We start from the raw sequence: 20,906 nt of genomic DNA on the forward strand, positions 1-20,906 counted from the left end.
GCCCTTCTATTCTTGCTTTGGATCCCGCCCCCCAACTCTTCCAAGAAATATTCTTAGGTCTCCTTGATAGAACTAATATCAGTTTTAACCTGTGAATTATGATTACTAATACCAAAATGGGCTCTTGTTCCTTTTTTGCCCACCAAAATGTCTTTGCCTGCTAGTGACTTTTGTGCACCAATTGATTATGTCCACTTATTTTGGCTGTCTAACTTTTTTCCCCACCAAATGGGTTAGGGTTATCGATCAATGGTCGGCAGTTACCTCTGCAAATTTATGTAACCACACTGTAATCACAAGGATATTGCATCGATTGGTAACATCCACAGTGGGCAAAAACTTTTGGACATGAATTTTAATATTAGTGGTGGGGAAAAAAAAGAAACAAGAGCCCAAAATGTTTCACTAAGCAATACTAGCATTGTCCCAAGACACAGAGAATAAAATGCTTGATGGGCAGCAATAAATAAAATAAAATAAAATAAAATAAAATAAAATAAAATAAATAAAATAAATAAAATAAATAAAATAAAAATAAAATTGCTGTGAACTTTCCTGTGAACATCAACAACAGTGAGATATACAGTATAATGGAGTTGTAGAATGTCATAATAGATAGGTTATTCAAACTGCAGAACATACAAACTGCTGGCAAGAATTTCACATTGAACAGGGTAAGAATGGAAAATGAAAATTCCTAGCTGAGCCAGAAGAACACGGTTCGAATATACTGTCCCTTTATGCCATAATCATTATATTATGATATGTGTAGTAAACCCAGATTTATTTAAAAGAACCTAGGTCAGCCTTAAACTTGAGCACATACCCCCTTTACTGCTCTTTCCCAAATTATGTGTTATGAAGCTAATTTTGTTTCACAAAACTCAAACCTCAGATTGATCAGTTCAGAGTTCAAAGAGAACAATGAAACGAAACAAAATCCCCCAATCACCTTTCTTGTGCTCCAGCGATTATAAGGACTACAAGAAGCCACGGTGCTCCACTATTTGTGCCTGTATTAAGAAGCTGCAGCTTATTCCCATGGTTGAATGTGGTGAACATCTTGTGTAATTTGTACTGCTTCACTGACTTCGCTTAGATTTTAATTCCCCACCAATGTAACTGAGACAGCAGGAATCTGGTATCCTTGGACATTTCCTTTGGCACATTTCAGTTTCTATGACCCCGCTGTCTTCATTCATTTTTTAAAAAATCTTTTAATTTTAGAAACAAAATAATTAAAAAAAAATTAAATGAAAAACTGCCATCCTGCAAAATGCCTGCCTCTATCATCGTCTCACACAAAGAGTATTTTGGGAGTTGAGCAGCATATAAATGGCAACAATAAATTAATGTACATAAATAAATAAAATTAAAATGGTAGGTGGCTTTATGCGGAAACGTGCCCACATGCCAAGAAAAAGGACAAAGGTAAGTTGGGTAGCTTTCTGGGGGATAAAGCTTGCCAGTTTGTCATTTAAAAAATGGGTTTTTTACGACTGCTCATAGCTGCCATGACAATCATTCCCACTATATGCTGAAATAATCCACTAACTAAAAAGTGACCTATCCTTAACTTAAAGTCTGGTTGCTCACACACACACAGCTCTAGAATAGAGCAAAAATATTGAGATTTGTGGAGCCTTAAATACTAATATTTATTATGACACAAGATTTTATGGATTGCAATCTACAAAAGCTTATGCAGTAATAAATTTGCTAGTTCTTAAAATGTCACAAGTTCTTTATTTTTGCTGGAACAGACTAAGACATGATCCCTGCAGAATATGACAGCATTTACTATCAAGAACTGAAGTGGGATTCCAGGAAATGTAAGGATTTTGGTGCTGCTGGGCCTTAATCAGTGACTGATTCTCTTTGATGTTACAGAACAAGATTTCTGACTGTGCCTTCTAAGCACAAAGTAATATGTTTACCCCCTCCTTTTCTAACAGCAAAGCAGCACAAGCAACTGAATCTAACCATATTTGGCTGCAATACTGATAGAACTCCTGAAAGCTGAAGCCATTTTGGTTTGGTAAAATCAAGGATGAGAAGTGTATTACTAATTTTCCAAAGCTCCTATAATACAATACTATGTCCTATGAAGCATCACAACTTCATAGGACAGGGTGAGATCAAAAGTCCATAAAGTCTTCAATAGCTAAATACACTGGGACACTCATAAAAAGTGTATGATGTTGCTAAGCATAATTTAGTAGTATGGAATTAGTATTAACTAGTATGTGATATGGAACATTTACTATTAAGAAAGCTATTTTCCACCATCATTATTTTATACTCTTTTTAAATAAACCTACACTAGTAACAATTGCTGCCACCACCATATTTGCTAAAAATGAATTTCATTTATTGTATTTGAAGGAGAATTTCCCTGACTGTACCCAGACCTAAAGCCAATGTATTTCAAAGCCATCTCAAACCATTAATCAGTGTTGGACTTACTGATGATGGGCTTTAACAGAACCAAATTCAAAAGGCCAGAAATTTAAGAAAATATGTAATATAATTATAATGGAAAATAACAAATATAGACAGAGATGCTAAGAAGTTTTGCGTAAATGCTGAAAATGTAAACTGATGAATATTAAGTATGACTTCTTCTTGAAACAACCAGGAACATATATTTAGCCACTAGAGGGAGTTAAGACATCCACAACTTAATTGGTATTTATGAAGCATGTATTATGAAGTGCATTATAATTACATTAAAAAGATTGAACAAGCTTGCCTGAATGTTGACACAATATAGTATTATACTAATTCCAAGTATTATGTTTATGGTATGATTGTTTTGTTTCAAATAAATATACTCAATATATGCAGTATAATGAAGCTGGAATTTTCTGAGAATGGAAACACTGAGCAAAATTTCAACCATATATATTAAATATTTGATCAGATTTAGGTAACAGAAAAAGATACAGAAATTTATACTGAGAAAACACTCGTTGTTGCTGTCCATAACAACTTCTCTGTGAGACAGCATTGTTCAGTTCACCAGATGTTCCAGCTAATACCATTCTATCACTCCCACTATAACGCCTTCATTTCCAGATGTGCCCACGTTCATTATAAAGCAACTATTCAAAGATTTCCCCTCTTGTACTGCAGAGCATGCCAGTAATTTCACTGGGTAGTCACAGCAAAACACTGACTGTTGAATGAAATGCTTCTTTCATAAGGAAATGTTGCAAGTCTAAAAACAATTCAATTGTCTATTCCTGGTGAATGATACAAGCACTTGGACTACAACTGAGACTGTTGCCTGTTCCTATTTTATTGACAAAAACCCAGGGCAGGATATCACATTTTGAAAGAGAACACTTCAATATCCATGACCTCTGTACAAGCAAAAAGGAAAAAGGGAAAAACAACCGCTTAGACATTTGCACCAGATGCTTATTGACTTTAGGCTTTGTACTTGCTGCTATTTCCTATAGTCAGCAGATATTCTGAGGTCTGAATTGGGAGCAGAATCAGTAACCTTTATCCAGACCATACACAGATGCATACCGTTACTCACTGGCTACCTTCACATCTTTTATAATTCAGTGCTTCACAAAGCCATTTGAGTAAAATGTTGAGACAAGGAATTATTCAGTCTGAGAAATCAGTTTATAATTAGACAGAGTCATACCTTCTAAGCCTGAAAACTACAAGTTAAAAGGCCCAAATCCCTCAAACTAAAAGGCACAGAAGATCTCACAAGCGAGAAACTACTCCGAGTTCCTTAATATGGCAGTTATATTCAGGTGTCCTTTTCCCAGAAGTCCACAGATGCTGGGACAAGCATCATCATCTTACTACAGAATTAGATATGCACAATACCAAGCCCATTCCTTAGCAGGCAATCTGCTGAACTACATTCATTTTACTAGCACAAAGCTTTAAGAGAAATGTTTCTTATATCACTTGGTCCCTAATTTAGAGTTCATGTTCAGTTAAAAGTCCATGTCAATTTTCATCACAGAAGGCCAGAAGAGAAAAACATAAATGGCAATTACTCAGCACATGTCAATGCTCCAGAAGAATCCTCTTCTTGGCACAGCTATTGTATTATTTGGGACAGGCTGAACTGATTAACAAACCATGTTCGGCTTCTTTTAACAAAACTCCTCAGATCTTATTTATGGGATGAAATCTTCTTAAGAATAAAACTGTTAAAACGTGTTCTGAGCAGATGGTGAAAGTTATCAGACTCTGAAAAAAAAGGTCCTGTTTGAGCACACAAAGCAGCAATGTTCAGATTTATTGTGAAATGGTTCATTGGTCACAAAAAACACCATTTATGTAGTCATTTGGTGAATGAGCTTATTCAATAGATAGGATTTGGTTTCGCCTTGGACAGGTCATAATGACATCTGTGCACCTGTTACGTGTATGGGTCAACATCTTCCCACTGTGGAAAGGTTGAAACACACGGACTAAGAAGCCAAAAGGAAAAAAAAGCGAAACAAAATATCTACACTTCTACTTCATTACAGGACACAGAACCACACAATGGACCTATATCCAGCACATATCCAGACTCATCTATCCTACTATCTACTCTTATAGGAATACAAATTACCAAGGCTTGTTTTACTCCTTATTACAATAGGAGAAAACTAACAAAAAGCCTCTCAAATTCTTTTTAACTATGTTGTATTATAGTCACTACTACCAACCTTAACAGCTTTTTTCTATTTATTAGGAACTAATTCCCCTGTCTGATGTAGTAAGCCTAAATCTGGAAGTTTATTATGGTATTTCTGTTACATTTTGCTCTGCAGAATCACTGAGTAATAATAACGAGACTAGGGAGGAAGGCAATAGCCTATTTATTAGATTGTTTTCCTGTTCCGTGCTACATGGCACACTTTTGGCTGAAAAGTAACACAGTCCTTAAAATACTTGCAGGGAAAAAGAAGCCATTTTAAAGTGGACTGTGAGCCTGGAGCGAAAATAATGCAGAATTGAAAGTACCATTTATCTGGCTACCCGCAGTAAAGAGATCAAAGGGGCAATTTTGCTAAAACAGATATAGGGTATTTTTCTTCTTTCTTTCCAATGGTGTAATGCAAACTAATAAGGGTGTACACCGGCCATAAGATTTGACTCAGACAGAGATCACTTCATCTTGAACTCAAGCTCAAGGCTACATGTTTTACCTCAGGGTTTGCTCAGAGAGAAGACTTGTGTCTCCATATGACTAAAATAAGAATTTGTTTTTATGGAGTGAGATATGTAGCACTATTAGACTGTGGAGGATGAGCATTTCCCAATTTCAGAGAAACAGATGTAGGGTCTTTAGAGCTGAAATTCTTTATTTTCTGCAAGAAGGGCATGTGTAACATCATTTCTTGGGAACATAACTGCATGGAATGTGGAGGAATTAATTGCTCTTAAAATCCTATAAAATTTCAAACAGAAAGATTGAGGAGTTTTGTGCCGAGTCTTTACAAATTTTGGCAGTGGTTAAAAAAGCATTCATTAATCCTTTAGGATATGTAGTACTGATGAAAACTGCAGACACTGTAAAGGTAACCTGTGATAAGAAATGTACATTGTTACTGAATCACTGGTGTGGGTATTTGTTGGTTTTAGACAGAATTAAGTTCCATTTGCTGGGAAGATAATTATTTATAAAAAAGTGTGTTGATTTCTGAACGGTTTTGAATGAAACAAAACAATCCACAACTAATAAGCATTTTCAATTGGAGATAACCCCCAAATATTCCAATGATTTCCTATGGTCTCTTAAAAAAACCCCAATACCCTGATGGATTGTAATGGACACTTATCATCATTGTTCAGTATATACAAGCAAAAGAATCCTTTAAAAAAATCACAATTCACTAGTCAGTCACTGACTCTAATTCTTTTCTGTCCCTTCATTCTATCTCACCACATCCTGCAATATGGAGAAGTAAAACAATTTTACAGAAAAATGAAGCGTAGCACCTACATGGCTCTGAGATGAACAGAAAGTAGACCTGCAGTCACAGTTGATCATTTACAGAAGAATGACACATTTTTTTGCAGCTAGAGCATCTGCATTTTGGAAGTAGCCAAAGTGTCGAATCATTCACAAAAGCTTGCAAATAACTCTGTTCTTCAAGGGGATCCTACCTCATCATTAAGTAATCAATTCTGCTCAGAATATGGGATTTAATAGAGGCAAACCCTACTAATTTGGTGTGCCTGAGGTAACAGAAATTTCTATGAGCTAGTAATTTTTATTCCCTTGCTTACAAAGGAGAATTAACAAATCCAGTCAAAATTTTTAGAGTGTTAGGATGTCACAAGATTAAAGGTGTTAAGCATGTTCAAGAGTTCAAAGCAGCTAAGAGCTAATCCAACAAAGATCTGCATGGGTCCAGAAATTAAGACTGATCAATTACCCAAAGAAAGTGGAAAAGAAGTTACTCCTTGAAACTTAGAAGTTAAAGCTTGTTTTGTTCCTTGTAGCATTAAAAAAAGGAATGGAATCTTTACAATGCTTGACGAGTAATAAAAGTATTCTTTCAACTTGCCTCTGTTATGCTGTGCTGCTGTGCAAAGCTTTGAACAAGTACTTTGTTTTGTTTGAAACTTTGGCAAAATAAAGCAACTCTTTTAAAGCTGCTTCACCAAACAAACATGGTCCTCTTGTACTCGACAGTGAAGTGAAGCTTTGGTCAGCTTCAGAGCCCTGCTCAGCATTCTCTTGCAGAGCTCATGCTGCAGAAGACAACTGAGCATTTTCCTGCCAGGCTTCTCAGACTGGGCAGCTGCATTTCAGCTAACATTAAGAGAAAAGACTGAGAGGAATCTTCTCCCCTTGCACTGGCTACTTCAAGAAGAATCACGAGGTCTCATTATTTCACTGACATGAATCGGGGTGCCTCCATGGCCTGAATCACTTCATCAAAGCAGATCTGTCTCTTCACAAGTACCTATTATGCAGTTTATGGACCCTAACTATTTGATCTCAGGGGTCTTTCTGTTTTAAAATTCCATGAATGCTGCATAAGGCAAGTTGAATAAAATATAAGACAGCAAATCCAAATAGTAGATTTTATTCCTTTTGAGAAGTGGATTACCTAGAAATCAGGCTGGTATGTGAAGTTTCTTATGGTGCTCTCATCTTACACAGAAATTCAGTCAGTTCTACAGTAAAGCCTCTGAAGTTGTTCAAGATTAATATCTCTCCCACTTGCCTGTAATTCATTCCATCTGAAAACTTCAGAGCATCTCAGTGCATAAGTGTAAATAGCTTAAAAGGGAAAGAGGAAAGCCATTTCTTTACATCTTGGAAATCACTTAGCAGATTGCAAGCATATTCTTGCCTGCTAATGGCAATTTTCAGTAGCACCTGTAACTAAAAGCTTTAAGCTGTAAGGTAACACCCATCTGGCTTTCTATGAACAGCATGGACAATATTGCTGGCCAAGTAAAAGGGCAATGAAACAACAACTGCACTCAAATTGAAAATGAGGCTCCAGTAGCTGTACTTCAGATTGTGTTCTGAGAGTCAAAAGAATGAAAATAGAGTGAGTGTAATCTCTTGCTGCCAGTTTGTGTTGAGGCATAATGAGACAGTTGACTAGCATGCCAAGAAGCTTTTATGTAATACAATATAAAATAACGACCACTTCTGAATTTTCTGTTTAGAAATTGTATAGTCAGACAAGCTTTATGTTTTTATTAAATTTTCAAGTTGACAAATTCATATGTTTCATGTGTAAGTCTCACAATTCTAATGTAATCAGTCACTCTAAAAGGACTCTTACTTTTTATTACCAGAATAATAAGTGGCTCTTTGTTGGAAAAAATAGAAGAGGAGAAAGGGCAAGAAAGAAGAAGTGACAGAGTGAGGAGTGCTTCATAGTTATTTATGGTCTGGGAAACCACTTGTATCTCATAAATGATTCCAAGTTCATCTTGCTATAATGATGACCTTTCTGTTATAGGTGCAATTAACTCTTTGTCTGACAGTACAAAAAGAAAATAAGAGACCCAGGTAGGTTGGCTATGGGAGCACCACTAGAAGAAATGTCAAGCATCACCACCAATTTCTCCCACTGGAGAATTATATAATAAAGTTATGCCTGACAAGGCACATCAATTTTGCCACAATCATATAGCTTTGGATCATTTTCCTCAATAAATAAGTGGATCTATAAAGTTTTTGACTCATTTGTTTAATTGGGTTCTCTTTATCTAGTTTTAGAACTTGTGTGGAGAACAGATCACATATATTTATGCAGAAATACTGAAAATTCAAAAGGGCTCACAAACTTTTAAGCACCACAGTATATGAAGCTGCTGGGTAAGGTCATCTGGAGGCATGGGGTGTGGAACCATCAGTACGCTGATGATACCCAGTTATACATCTCCTACCTGGACTGACCAAGCAATGCTGTCAAGGTCCTTTCCCAGTGCCTGGAGGCTGTGAGGCTCTGGATGGGGGAGAAAAGGCTTTGGCTCAACCCTGGTAAGATAGAGTCACTCTGGGTTTTAAGGCTCCCTGGTTCCAGGGATTTTATATCTTTAACTCTGTAAGGGAGTACACTTTCCTGGTGCATAATTTGGGGGTCCTCCTGGACTCTCAGCTCCTGCTCAAAGAGCAGGTGACAGCCATGGCTGGCGGGCTTTTACAAGGTTCATATTGTGTATCAATTGTGCCCATGCCTGGAGGCCTTGCTTATATTGACTCATACCTTACTCATCTCTTGATTAGACTACTATAATGTGATCTGCATGAGGCTGCACTTGGAAGCTGCAGCTGGTCCAGAATGCAGCGGTACAGGCAGCTTTTGGTGTTTCTCATTATGCCCATGTAACACCACTGCTCCACAAGCTGCACTGGCTCCCAGTAGGCTTCTGGGTACAAATCAAGGTGCTGGTTATTACCTATAAAGCCTTCTATGGCACAGGGCCAGGCTACTTGCAGGACCACCTTTCTCCTATTGCTTCTGCCTACCTCACCAGTTCTAGCAGAGAGTGCATGCTCCAGATCCCTTCTATTAAATATCTTGTTGGATCCCACAGTCATGCTTTCTCAGTGGAAGTACCTGCCCTGTGGAATAGCACTGACTTGCAAGATTCTGTTACTATAACCTTAAAGCAAAAGTGTTAGCATGCATGACTTTGGTGTCCTAGTCTGGTCTACCTTGAAGGGCTGACATCAATCTTACAACTCTCAATGCACTTCCCCCCTCCCTTCTTTTACCTTTGTGACAACTAGGAAGGGTCCCATCTGAGACTGTCAGGTTTACAGTTCTGGCTTGGACTCAGATTTCTTTTATTTGACCACTGTTTTGGTTGCTGCTCTTCCTCCTGCACCTCAAAATTATTACACATACACACAGAGAGAGATTTAGATGGCCCCAACCCTGTTAGCCTTTCACAAGGCATTGAAGACCTGGCTGTTTCCCCAGGTATTTGGGTCAGAGTAGAGATGAGCTCTGCTACTGTTGATGGTTAATAGTTTATCCTTGGAAGTTAGGGGTGGGGGGATATGTTTGGTGGATTTGCTTGTTTTTAATCATGTAAGCTGCCCAGAGTGAGATGGGAGACTATATAAGTGTTATAAATAAATCCAATCAAATAAACAATCAACACCTCAAGTTCTCACCTGGATAACCTCTCCATTGGAAGCTATAAGGTCTGTAGGGATGGTGACTCTGAAGGTGCGGCCTACTACAGCAGAGCTGTCTGGAATCCCCACCACCGCCGGTGCACTCTCACGGAGGTCCGAAAGCACCAAATGCATGGAGGCTTCTAACTGATGTTCCCAATCCCGTACAACTTCTGAGGCTTCACTGGGCCAATGGCACTTAGCAGAAGTAATCACTGTCAGAACCAGCAAAGTCCTCCCCAATACTGGGGGTAGTTGTACAAATCCAGGATTCATTATAACTGCACGTATCAAGTATATTCTTCTAGCCAGGAAAATAGGCCCAGAGCCAACAACCTATATAAAGTTGCTTAATCAAAAAGTCTTCACACCAGATTCATTGCTGCAGCCTTGATTCCTGAAAGAAGAACACACACAAAGTTGATCAGCAAGTGAAGATAATTAATTAAAGCTTTCTTTGATTCATTTTATCAGCTAGTTAGTACATGAAATCTTTCAACAGTTGAAGTTAAGCAGCCTGCCTTAGGTCCTTGCTTTTCAAATTTTACACCTGTGATTCAGCACAGATGGATGTCCAGTGTAGGAAAGAACAGATCTTTCTCACCTATACTTGCTTATCCAACTTGTATCCTGCTCTTAAAGGAACTCCCAGAGGTTTTAATTTAGATCTTTAATCAGGTCCATGCCACCCTAGTTTTAGCAGTTTCAGTATCAGAAGTTCCCAGGATATTTACTCTTCCCCTCTGCATGAATATTCTTAATGAATCACAATAATCTAAATAAAGGAAAAAATGAATTGAGAAGTTATCATGGAACCAGATGACCTTTCAAGAAAACAGAAGTGCACTTGTGCAAGAATTTTATATTTTAGTTATCAGACTGAAAGACCATTTGTAGTGAAAGACAGAATTATTCCCACTATTTTGAGCTCTTCTCCACACTACGCTTGCAAACCGTCAAATCACAATCTGGACAGCTGGAGAGCCTTTCTTCCTTGTCGGGCAAAGTTCTATGTAATCCTTAACCCACTATGTTGTATTGCAGAACTGCATATGTTTATTTTGACAAATATGTATAGTGTAGGATCCCTCTGAAAAACCAAAAACTTCCTGTGGCAATTATGACAAAAGTCTGCTGACATCTACACATAATGAACTTTGTATATCAGAAGCGATGGCAGTACTGCTTCTGAAACTTAGCCCTCAAATCCTCACTCTGCATGCCATAGTCATGAATGTATAACCACAAATCACTACTAAGTAACCTCTGACCAGGAAGCGTCTTAAAATTGGCTATCCTCCCACTTTCCTTTTGGTACTGCAGTAATTCCAAGTAAGTATGGGTATTTAAAATGCACAGTGTAGCTAAGAGATAATAGATATTTACATTTTATTATACACAGAAATGTACAGAGTAACACAGAGATAATACAAAGCTATACAGGATTTGGTATACTATTTGTGGATGCTTTTAATCAATTTTAAAACACTCATGTAAAATACAAGATTCAGAACAATTCACATCATGTGTAAATTATAAATTAGACTAATATTTGCACTGATAAAACCCAAACTTTCAACACCACTAAACAAGTTGTTTCCTGAAGTTTATCTACAGCTGTTACGTCAGTACTTCACATAAAAATTCTTCATAAGACACATCAACCCAATGAACTTGAAGAAGTTGGTCCTATGTGTGGATGATGTCAAACTTTGGACCAACATGGAAGAATAACTTATAGCTTAGATTTCAGAAATGTATTCCAGTGTATAAGCAAGCATCTGAGCCAAAGTTTCATATTTCATGTGAATATTAATGGTCACTACAATAGAATCTCGGTTAACCGGCACCCGTGGGGATTGGTAGATGCCGGATAAATGTAGTTTCAAGTTGCTTGAGGGTTACTATTAAAAGTAGGCGCACCAAATTTGGACTTGCCTTTCTGCTATGGAGGGATTGGCCGATCCCTTTCTGGCAGAGGGGTGGGTGGGTTTGGGCTTGGCGAGCCGGTCCAGTCCCTTTCTAGCAGAGGGATGGGTTTGGGCTTACCTTTAAAAACGTGGGTTTAGACTTGCCTTTCTGCTGGAGGGGGATTGGCGCAGTGCTCTGGGTTTGGACTTGCCTTTCTGCTGGGGGGGGGGGTTGGGTTGGTGCGGAGAGCCAGGTTTGGACTTGCCTTTCTGCTGGGGGGCTTGGGTTGGTGCGGAGAGCCAGGTTTGGGCTTGCCTTTCTGCTGGAGGGGGATCTGATCAGCGTGGCATGGCGTGCCAAGTTTAAACTTATCTTTCGGCTAACTATTGATTTTATTTAAATTTTTATTTAACGTATTATTTCTTCATTTTTTTGCTGTTTGCTTGAGAATGCCGGTTGCTTGAGTTCCAGTTAACCGAGATTCTACTGTATTTAATATTTTCTTACATTATTGGAGAGAGGATGGTTATTATCTTGAGAGGTTCTGTTTAAAAAGAGCACTAAATAGCGAGCTTCGTAAAAGCACTGGTTGAAAAGTAGTAATACTGAGAAAATACCATTTTCTAGGCAGTATCAGACAATGCAAAATATAAACATAACTATTATTGGAAGTATCCACTGACTCCTCCTATGGCAGTATGATTAGGCACAATTAACCCAAAAGCACCTTCTCTGGGTACTTAGTTCCACTACCAAGCTAATGTTTAATTGGAACCTGTCTGCATTAACTTATAATATAATTGCATTATATTATAATCCTTTTTGGGAGAGATGGGCAGTGACAGACATTTGATAGATAGATAGATAGATAAATAAATAAATAATTCATTATTCTGTTTGTTGCTCTGGAATGAGAGAGAACAGGTCTTGATCTTCTGTGTAACTTCCTTTTGGGTTTTTGAAGTGTGGTGTTCAGAACTAGAAACAATACTCAAGGTGTAAACTGTCCAAGGCAGAATAAGGTGGAACTGCTACTTCCCGTGTTTTATGTTACAGTTCTCTGATACAGACTAAAATTCCTTTTGCCTTTTTTGTAGCCACATTTTTTGGCTCATATTCAGTTTTCAGTTAACTATTATTCCAAGATCTTTTTCATAAATACCATTATCAAGCCAGGTATCCCCATTCTATACCTGTGCATTTGATTCTTCTTTCCTTAGTCTGTTTTGTCTTTACACTCGTCTCTGTTAAATTTCATTTGTCTACCCCAGCACGATAATTTTGAATTTTATTCTTATCTTTTAGACAATTAGCTATCTAACCCAATGTTGTATTATCAGTAAACCTGGCAACCATTCCTTCTACCTCTTCATCCAAGCCATTCAGGCCCTAAACTTTATGGCACCTCAATCAATATATAGCTCCAACTTGATAAGGAACAACTGGTGAGCACCTTTTGACCCTATTCCCATAATATGCTTAACAGAGCCACCACTCACTCAGTCAGATCTCATTAACATATGCATCCACAGTAACAGATCATCTGCAGATATGGTAAGCATTCCACCTCCCTCATCCAAGTCATTACTGAAAATACTGAAGAACAGAGGATCCAGGTATTAGCCCTTTGACGTAGTCCAGACAAGAGGCACAACCAAGAGAATCAGCTCAAGCTTTACTGTAAGGTCACATTAACAGAATCTTGCAAGATTGAAAGTATTTCTCCCCTCCTTTTCTTTTACTCTCTGGAAAACTAGGGAGGGTCCCTTCTGAAACGTTTCCCATGCCCTCCCTCCTTCTGTGGGCCAAGATTATCTTTTACAGGCCAGTTGTTCAGTCTGTGGCTCTCCCTCCTGTCTCCCAAGGTCAATCTCATACACCATTACTCCAGGACTGGCACCCAACTCTCCAATTTAAGGAATCACCAATGAACACCCTTGGAGTATGATTTCTGAGCTAGCTGTAATAGTCACACTTAACTAGCTAGCTAACCAACATGTCAGAGTATTTATGGAGATTAGCTACACTCAGAAGTACTCTGCAGATGGCAGTATAAGTTTTAAAAAATGACAGATATTACTTATCTGCAGCACTTGGAGTCAATGGACATGAACCAATGTGTTCACAATTAAGCATTGTGCATGATTTGGAGCTTGTATGGACATTTCTCAAGAAAAGAGTAAAATTATCTAGAAAAAAATATAGTAAAACCCTATATAGGATGGGGATGTACATACAATAAAACATATTTTATTCTGAGCTCATATCATTTAAAATGAGTAACATACTAACAAAACAAAACTTGAGATGGTTTCCTGTTCCACTTTAATAAGCAATGGAAACTCAGAACAAGCTTTCTGTTGTAGAGTCACAAAACTAGAAATAAAAGGCCATGCTGATTGCTATCCACTACTGAACGTATAAAAAATTAACTAGGGATTATTTAATTCTTTTTTATTTTACACGGGAAATAAACAGTTAAAGTACACATTTTATAGGCTGTCTACACCAAGAGTCACTGATCTGAGCTCAGCAATAAATTCCCTTCAGTGTAGCTCATAACTGAACAATAATAAAAATATACTTCTTTGACTACAGGTGTAACATGTATGTACAGAGCATACTTCTATCATTTAGCAACCTGTCTGCAAAGTTCAGCTAAGTATCATTTTTGTATCTGGCAATCTGAAAAAGAAAGCAAATCCAATGCAGAACACACAAGGACAACAATATATTGTAGTAGTACACGTGTTCTGATTTCCTCACAGCAAAGAATTTTCAAACAGTAATAAATTACCTATCAGACAGTTAGTATGTGCTTAACCTGTTCTCTCCTACCTTGATCCCTCCGTCTCCCATCAACTAGCTTCAATAAATGGCAGCAAGGATAAAATCTGTGCCTGCTGTTTTGCTGGTAATGTACTCTCTGAGTTTTCCTCACTTAGAGTATTTAAAAGAAAAGTCAGCTGTGAGATGCCACAATACATGAAATAATTGGAACAAACCTCCAGAATTTGGAATGTTTTGTTCCAGACTCAAAGTGGCTGTTCTAAACTTGGACTGTTTTTGCACATTTCTAATTCAGGATTCAAACACCAGATCAAACCAATTATGTTGTTACCCCTACAAACCTTTGTTGTGGATAAGGTGAAAAACATGGTGGCTGACAGTGAAGCCCCATGTAACTAACTAAATAATTAATATGTAGTTGAAGCCATGGATTATAAGAATTTTCAACAGCCAAGTAAATTCTAAATCATGTGTGCAAATGGTTTTATGTGAAATGATCAGACCACACATCAAACAATAAAGCAATTGTTGAACTTATATTTTTCTACTCTATTAGGAACTCACCCCAAAGAAAAGTATAAGAGTAATTTCATGACCATGAATCAAAAACAGGAAAAAGGAAAAACAAATAAAAGTTTTGAGGCTCCAAGATCATCCCACATTGTGGTAGGGTGAGATACCCTGACTGAGACAGCTGTAAATCAGTCTCAAGGTCAAAGATTCCCCCCGCTCCCCATTTGCCAAAACCATGCAAAGCATCACGTAAATGCCAAAAAAATTCCTAAGAAAGACACCTAAGAGCAGGCACGTTTGCTCTCTGGTGGAAATATATAAAAGGGCAGAACTATTAGCAATTAAGGAAGCTGTTGGGGGTTGCTGAACATTGTGGGTGTTGTATTTCTGCTAGAATCACTGTGCGAATTCAGGTATAGTTGGGGTAAGATGTTGCAACTGAGGCCCAGCAGAAGCAAGCAGGATCAAAAAGAGAGATCTGCAAAGTGGACTGACTAGTAGAAAAGACAGTGGGAATCAGTGAAGAAAATTTGACCAAGGTCCTAAAATTCCAAGAAGTTCAGGGAAGAGTAATTTTTTCCTCTTTCCCTCTTCCTCTATAGGCTAAAAACAAGACGAGAAGTGAAAGTATTGAAGTTAACCAAGTGAGAATCAAAGTTACAATAATGAACACATGTATGGATCAGGGAAGGAGAAAGTGAAATAGTTAAGAAAGTATAAGAAGGTCTATATAGAAATGTATGGATAGCTTATTAAGCTAAGGTTTAAAAAAAAGCACTTTTTTTTAAACTTAAAAAGCACTGAAACAATATACATCACTGTAGTTTAGAGAACAGTATGTGTCTGGCAAGTTCCTGCCTGTTTTCCCACCCTTTAACACATTTATGCTTTGATCAAGCTAATCCAGAGCTCACTGGATTAAAGAAGGAAAAAAACTGGAAAACAAGTTACGGAAAGTATACAAAGAATTGGTTAATGTGCTATTTTTATTTTATTTTATTTTCTGTCCCCTTTATTATTTTTGTAAATAACTGAAGGCAGCGAACATACCAAATACTCCCTCCTCCTCCTATTTTTCCCACAACAACCCTGTGAGGTGGGCTGAGAGAGAATGACTAGCCCAAGGTCACCCAGCTGGCTTTCAAGCCTAAAATGGGACTAGAACTCAGTCTCCTGGTTTCTAGCCCGTTGCCTTAACCACTAGACCAAACTGGCTCTTTAAGTTTCTGCTTTCCTCTCCTGTTACACCTGTGTGTGTATGTATGTATATATGTGCGATGGGAGACACAAAGTGAGGTGCATACACTCCACTCTGGATCATGTAACCAATAGGAAGGGGGCTCAGAATGGAGCAGTTAGCAGTATTCCAAACTCTTGTCCAATTGCCTTTCTCACAAAGATGGATTGGGGATTTTTTTTCTGGCCTTTTTTTCTTTATAGTCCTGACATGATTTTAGCTGGCTTCTCCCACCAGACCAAATTTGGTCCCATTCTGTTCTGTTTTTGAGGAGTTATGTTGCTGATAAATGGAGTCCTGAGCCCCTTTATATAATTTGTTTTTTTCATTCTGTTAGATTGGAAAGAATAAAATGGCCAAGTAGTAAAAATTTGAAAATTCCAGAGAAAATCTGCACCTGCCAAAATAATTTTAAATTTACATTTAAAAATTAAGAATAGCAGGAAGGAATGTTTGTTTCTGCAAACATCTGCATAAACGTTCAGTTAAAATTCACAGATAGGTGAAGAAAGCAGCAGCTAGGAAGTATGTTTTTTGTCTCAATGTCTCCTGCTCAGATGAAAGAAAAATGCTAAAAAAAACCCCCTCTGGTTGTGGGCATCTTTATAGCTAGCACATTCAAAGCAAATAAGTTGGCCCTCCTTGATACTGAAATGACCACATTTGAAAATCAGCAGAGTTCAGGGCTTCCTGGATACTCTGCCAGGTGTCACTGAAATTCCTAACAAACCAAATGCCTTAGATACTGAAGAACGAACAAGATACACAGCAGGTTGACAGGCCCAAGCAGCAGCTAGCCTAGCCCCATAAACAGATTTCACAAAGGTTGGAAAGATAGGAAAGAACCAACTTTGGATAATAAAGTACTTGCTCTATCTGGAAAGGGAGAATTTCTTATGGTAGGCTTTAAGAAATTATTCTTGTATTACCCCTATATTCACAATTCGGTATACACTTAGGTTTGAGAGCAAGTATCTATTAGTTCAATTTATTAATAATGATTGTATTTTAATTGGAAAAATATGCTGGGAGACTACTGCTTTTTGTCAGAAATGCATATGAAAACGTAACGCTGGTACAAGCTACCAAATCATTTAAAGGAAAAGCCTTAAAGCAGCTCCTTCCAAATTATATAAAACCTTTCCCACTTCCTAGCACTCAGTAACTTTATACACAAGCCATCAAATGCAAACAGAAATTACTTAAAAGGCCTTCAAAGAAAGCCTGTTCCTAGCCCCAACAATCTCATTCTTACTGTGTAAGATAGACCATTTAAGTCTTTACTGTACACTGTCACTCAGTGACACCAATTATTTCTCTCAAAACTGCACTTTCCTGAACCTGTTTCTGAATTCAAGAACTGTGAGCTTCTCTTATGGATCACTGTGTCTTTTTCTTCCAAATTTCTCCTAAATCTAAATTATTTTCCCTCAATACTAATTAAGAAAAAAAAATCAAAATCTTTATACCAAAGTTCTGCAAATTGGAAGCTGTTCATAATGACTCCCTGGAATGTTTCAGGATTAAGGTACTATGCAAATATTAGTCTAATCAGATTTTACTGCAGGTATGTAACTTAAGAAAAAGGGCAGAAGATAATGAATGCTCTGAAATGAAAAACAGGCATTGGTTGAGACATTTCTGGTAAAACAGAAAGACTTAAGAGAGAAGTAAAGACCCAATCTGGTCCAAAGTTTTATACTTCCCTCTCTCCTTTCAAGACAGACAGACAGACAGACAGACAGAGCTTCCAAACAGAAGAGTTGTTGGGTAGCTCAGCAAGTGGATTTCAACTGAGCATGGGTAGCCAATCTTCCCCTCTTGAAATCAGGACTTTAATTTAGAATTATTTTGTCAGCCCGTTTTTGTAATGTATTACTCTTTCATTTGTTTTTTATTTGTTAAGATTCATATCCTAGCCTTCCTCTAGGAATTCATGGCAGAGTACAATGCAATGCACTCAGTCCTCCAATTTCTTCTCACAAGAACCCAGATTCCAAAGTCAAAGTTAATTTTTCATAGCTGACTAAAGTTGGTTCACCTCAGTTTTAGTCTACAATTCTAATCCTTTTACCACTAGCTCTACATATTCTTAATAATTTAGTGTCAGAGAAATTAAAATAAAGTTACTTAACAATTTTTACTACTTGCCACCACTCCAGCTTTTACTGCATGAATCCTATTGCCTTTCAGGGCAGGAGAATATATTTTCTATTCAGTCCAAACTGTGTTTGCACACTGTTTAGCAAGAAATAGTATTTTCCTTAGAAAATACTGCCCTTTATTCCAGATAAATGGTTTACTTGGAAGGGGAAAAGTAGCAAACTTCTTGCCTTCTCACCAGTAGTTAACTGGGCAGCAAGAGTGTGTCATAAAGGTGAAATTCTCTGTCAGAATGAGACTGCTCATTCAATAAGAAATTGAAGGTTTTTATTATGTTTATCAAGGCTAAGAAACTAAACAGTAGATGAAAGTGGGAAAGGGGAAGGGAAATTTTTTTTAAAAAATTGATGCCTGCTAGGTTTATCTCAGTGGCTGGTCCTCCAGCCAGGAATACACACCCACCCATTCACCCACAAAACACAGGTAAAAAAAATAAAAATAAAACAAAGGTAAAATAAAGCAAAGGCACAACTCAGATTGCGAGTTTTATTTTCCATAAAACAAAATTAAGATTTCAGCTCATTCTAGCTTCCACTACTTATTAGATTGCTATATATTTCTTGGACCTCAATCCCAGACTCCTGGGGGAATTAGAATGCTGCTTACCTGGCTACCAGCCAGGAAGAGATACTCTCTCCTCCTGTGAGAGGAAAGCACAGAACAAAGACAGAATGGATGGATCTGGTCCCTTCGATTTTTAAAAGTTCACTGGAGAGAGAAAAACCTTCTGCTTCTGATTGGTTGATCAGGGTTTCATTTTCCTGGGTTTTGATGATCTCTGCTCTTTATCTAGGTTGAAAAGTTGGATTTGACTGACATACTACATGAAGTTTAAGTTTTCTTTTTAACTCTTTCCTGTCTGAATCCCTTGGAATAGGATTTCTCCCCATTCACTATAAAAATACAAAAAGCTATAGATATACAAAGAGAGACAGTGTAAAAATGAGCAGGCGAATTTGAAAAAAAAAAATCATCCAATATTCAAAGAGTGAATGCCTTGGTGAAGAGACTGGTCTTCAGCCAGCACCTAAAGGATATATGGTAGACTCCTTTCAAATTTCAGAGGAGAATGCTTAGAAACTGTTATAGAAAAGGAATGATGGCGCTGCAGTGCTAGACACATGCAACAGACTTCCCCTGATGATCTTGATCTCTGCAACTGTCTTTAACAGCAAAAGCAATCCATCAAGTATCATAGTCCCAAATTATTCAGAGCCTTATATATCATATGCCAAACCTTGAACCCAGTTTGGTAATGAATTGTCATCAATGTAGATGTTTCAATAAAGATGTAATAAATATATGAAAAAACTGGCTGCAGCGTTTTGCACTAGCTGAAGCTTCTGGAACCAGAACAAAGGTAGCCACAGAGCACAATACAGTACACTATATATAAGGTTACCAGTGTGTGAACAATAGAAGCCAGGCTGGTAATAAGGAGCTCTCCTGGCCACAAAATAATTTAAACCTCCAGTATGTGTGATGAGCAGAGCACCTCCAAACTATATACCTGTTCTGAGGGTGTGCATCCTTGCTGAGAACAAGCAGACTCCCAATTCTCATACCATTCTCATACCTGCATATCACTCTACAATAAAGTCTTGTCAAGATTCAATCTCAGTTTATTGGCCCTCATCTATCCCATCACTGCATCAAAACATTCATTTGAAACATGAATAGCTTATTTTGATTCTGGTGTTATGGAGAAATAGAGCTATGTATTGTGATACCCGCCCTCAAAAATTCTGTTGATCCTCCCCACCCTGTTTCATATAAATGTTAAATTGCAATGGGGACAAAATATTGCTGCCAGAATCCAAAAGCACAGTCACTCTATATTACTCTTTAAGACTGTTCTGCAAGTATCAGCAGAACCACCATAATTTATTGTCCAAATTTATAAAGACAGCCCAGGAAGATACTGTACCATGTTTGACAGAATCAAAAGAAGCAGAAGAAGAAGAAGCAGGATCAACCAAATCACTCACTCTCTCACATATACACAGCATTCTCTTTCCAACAGGAAGTCATTCAAGTCTGATTCTGGTTCCAAAGTCAGGCCAGAAAACAGGTCTTGGTTTCCTCCAAGAACATCTGCAGTTGTGCAGACACAATTACTTCATCACAGGCTTTGTTCAAATGTGAAGAGGTTAAATAAAAGAGCTGAGGAAGGGAGAAAAAAAGGTCTTTTAATATGCAGATGCATACAGTTTCCTGGAATCAATAACAAGTTTTATGTTTGTTTTTCTATCTGGATAAGTGTAATGCAAATTTCTACAACAAAATTACTTTAGGTACTTTGGTTTGATGTCTCGGTAGATGAAAAGCCTAATCCATATGGGAAAACCAGTTACTGTGCACTCCCTAGGCATGCAGGGAGAAGGATAAATACTTGAATTTCTGTGCCACCATTGAAAAAAGGAAAAAACATAAAACAATGATGCATGGTAGATAAAAGCTTGAGAATAAAAACTGAATCCTGGTGCACAGGAACAGGAGAAAGAGCTGTCTTGTCCTATCAACCCATCAACTTTACTTCTTTTATAACAGAGAACATGTCTAGATTTGGTAGCACCCAATAGTTCAGGTTAACTAGAGCTAGTACATGGCTACAGAGTTTTTATTTCATACAAAAAACCCCAAAGCTTTGCTTAGCTGGAAAGC

General features: G+C 37.7%; 1 protein-coding gene across 1 annotated transcript in view; it reads right to left on the reverse strand.

The window, feature by feature from the left end:
• Positions 1-20,906, reverse strand: part of DAG1 (dystroglycan 1) — a 96,203-nt gene that overhangs the window by 31,682 nt on the left and 43,615 nt on the right. Inside the window, exon 2 of the mRNA XM_063292019.1 lies at positions 9,626-10,010. Coding sequence (XP_063148089.1) covers positions 9,626-9,904 — 279 coding nt within the window. The 5' untranslated portion in view covers positions 9,905-10,010. The remainder of the gene's footprint in view (positions 1-9,625; positions 10,011-20,906) is intronic.

Source organism: Candoia aspera, chromosome 2 (genome assembly GCF_035149785.1).
Source record: "Candoia aspera isolate rCanAsp1 chromosome 2, rCanAsp1.hap2, whole genome shotgun sequence".
NCBI classification, from domain to species: domain Eukaryota; kingdom Metazoa; phylum Chordata; class Lepidosauria; order Squamata; family Boidae; genus Candoia; species Candoia aspera.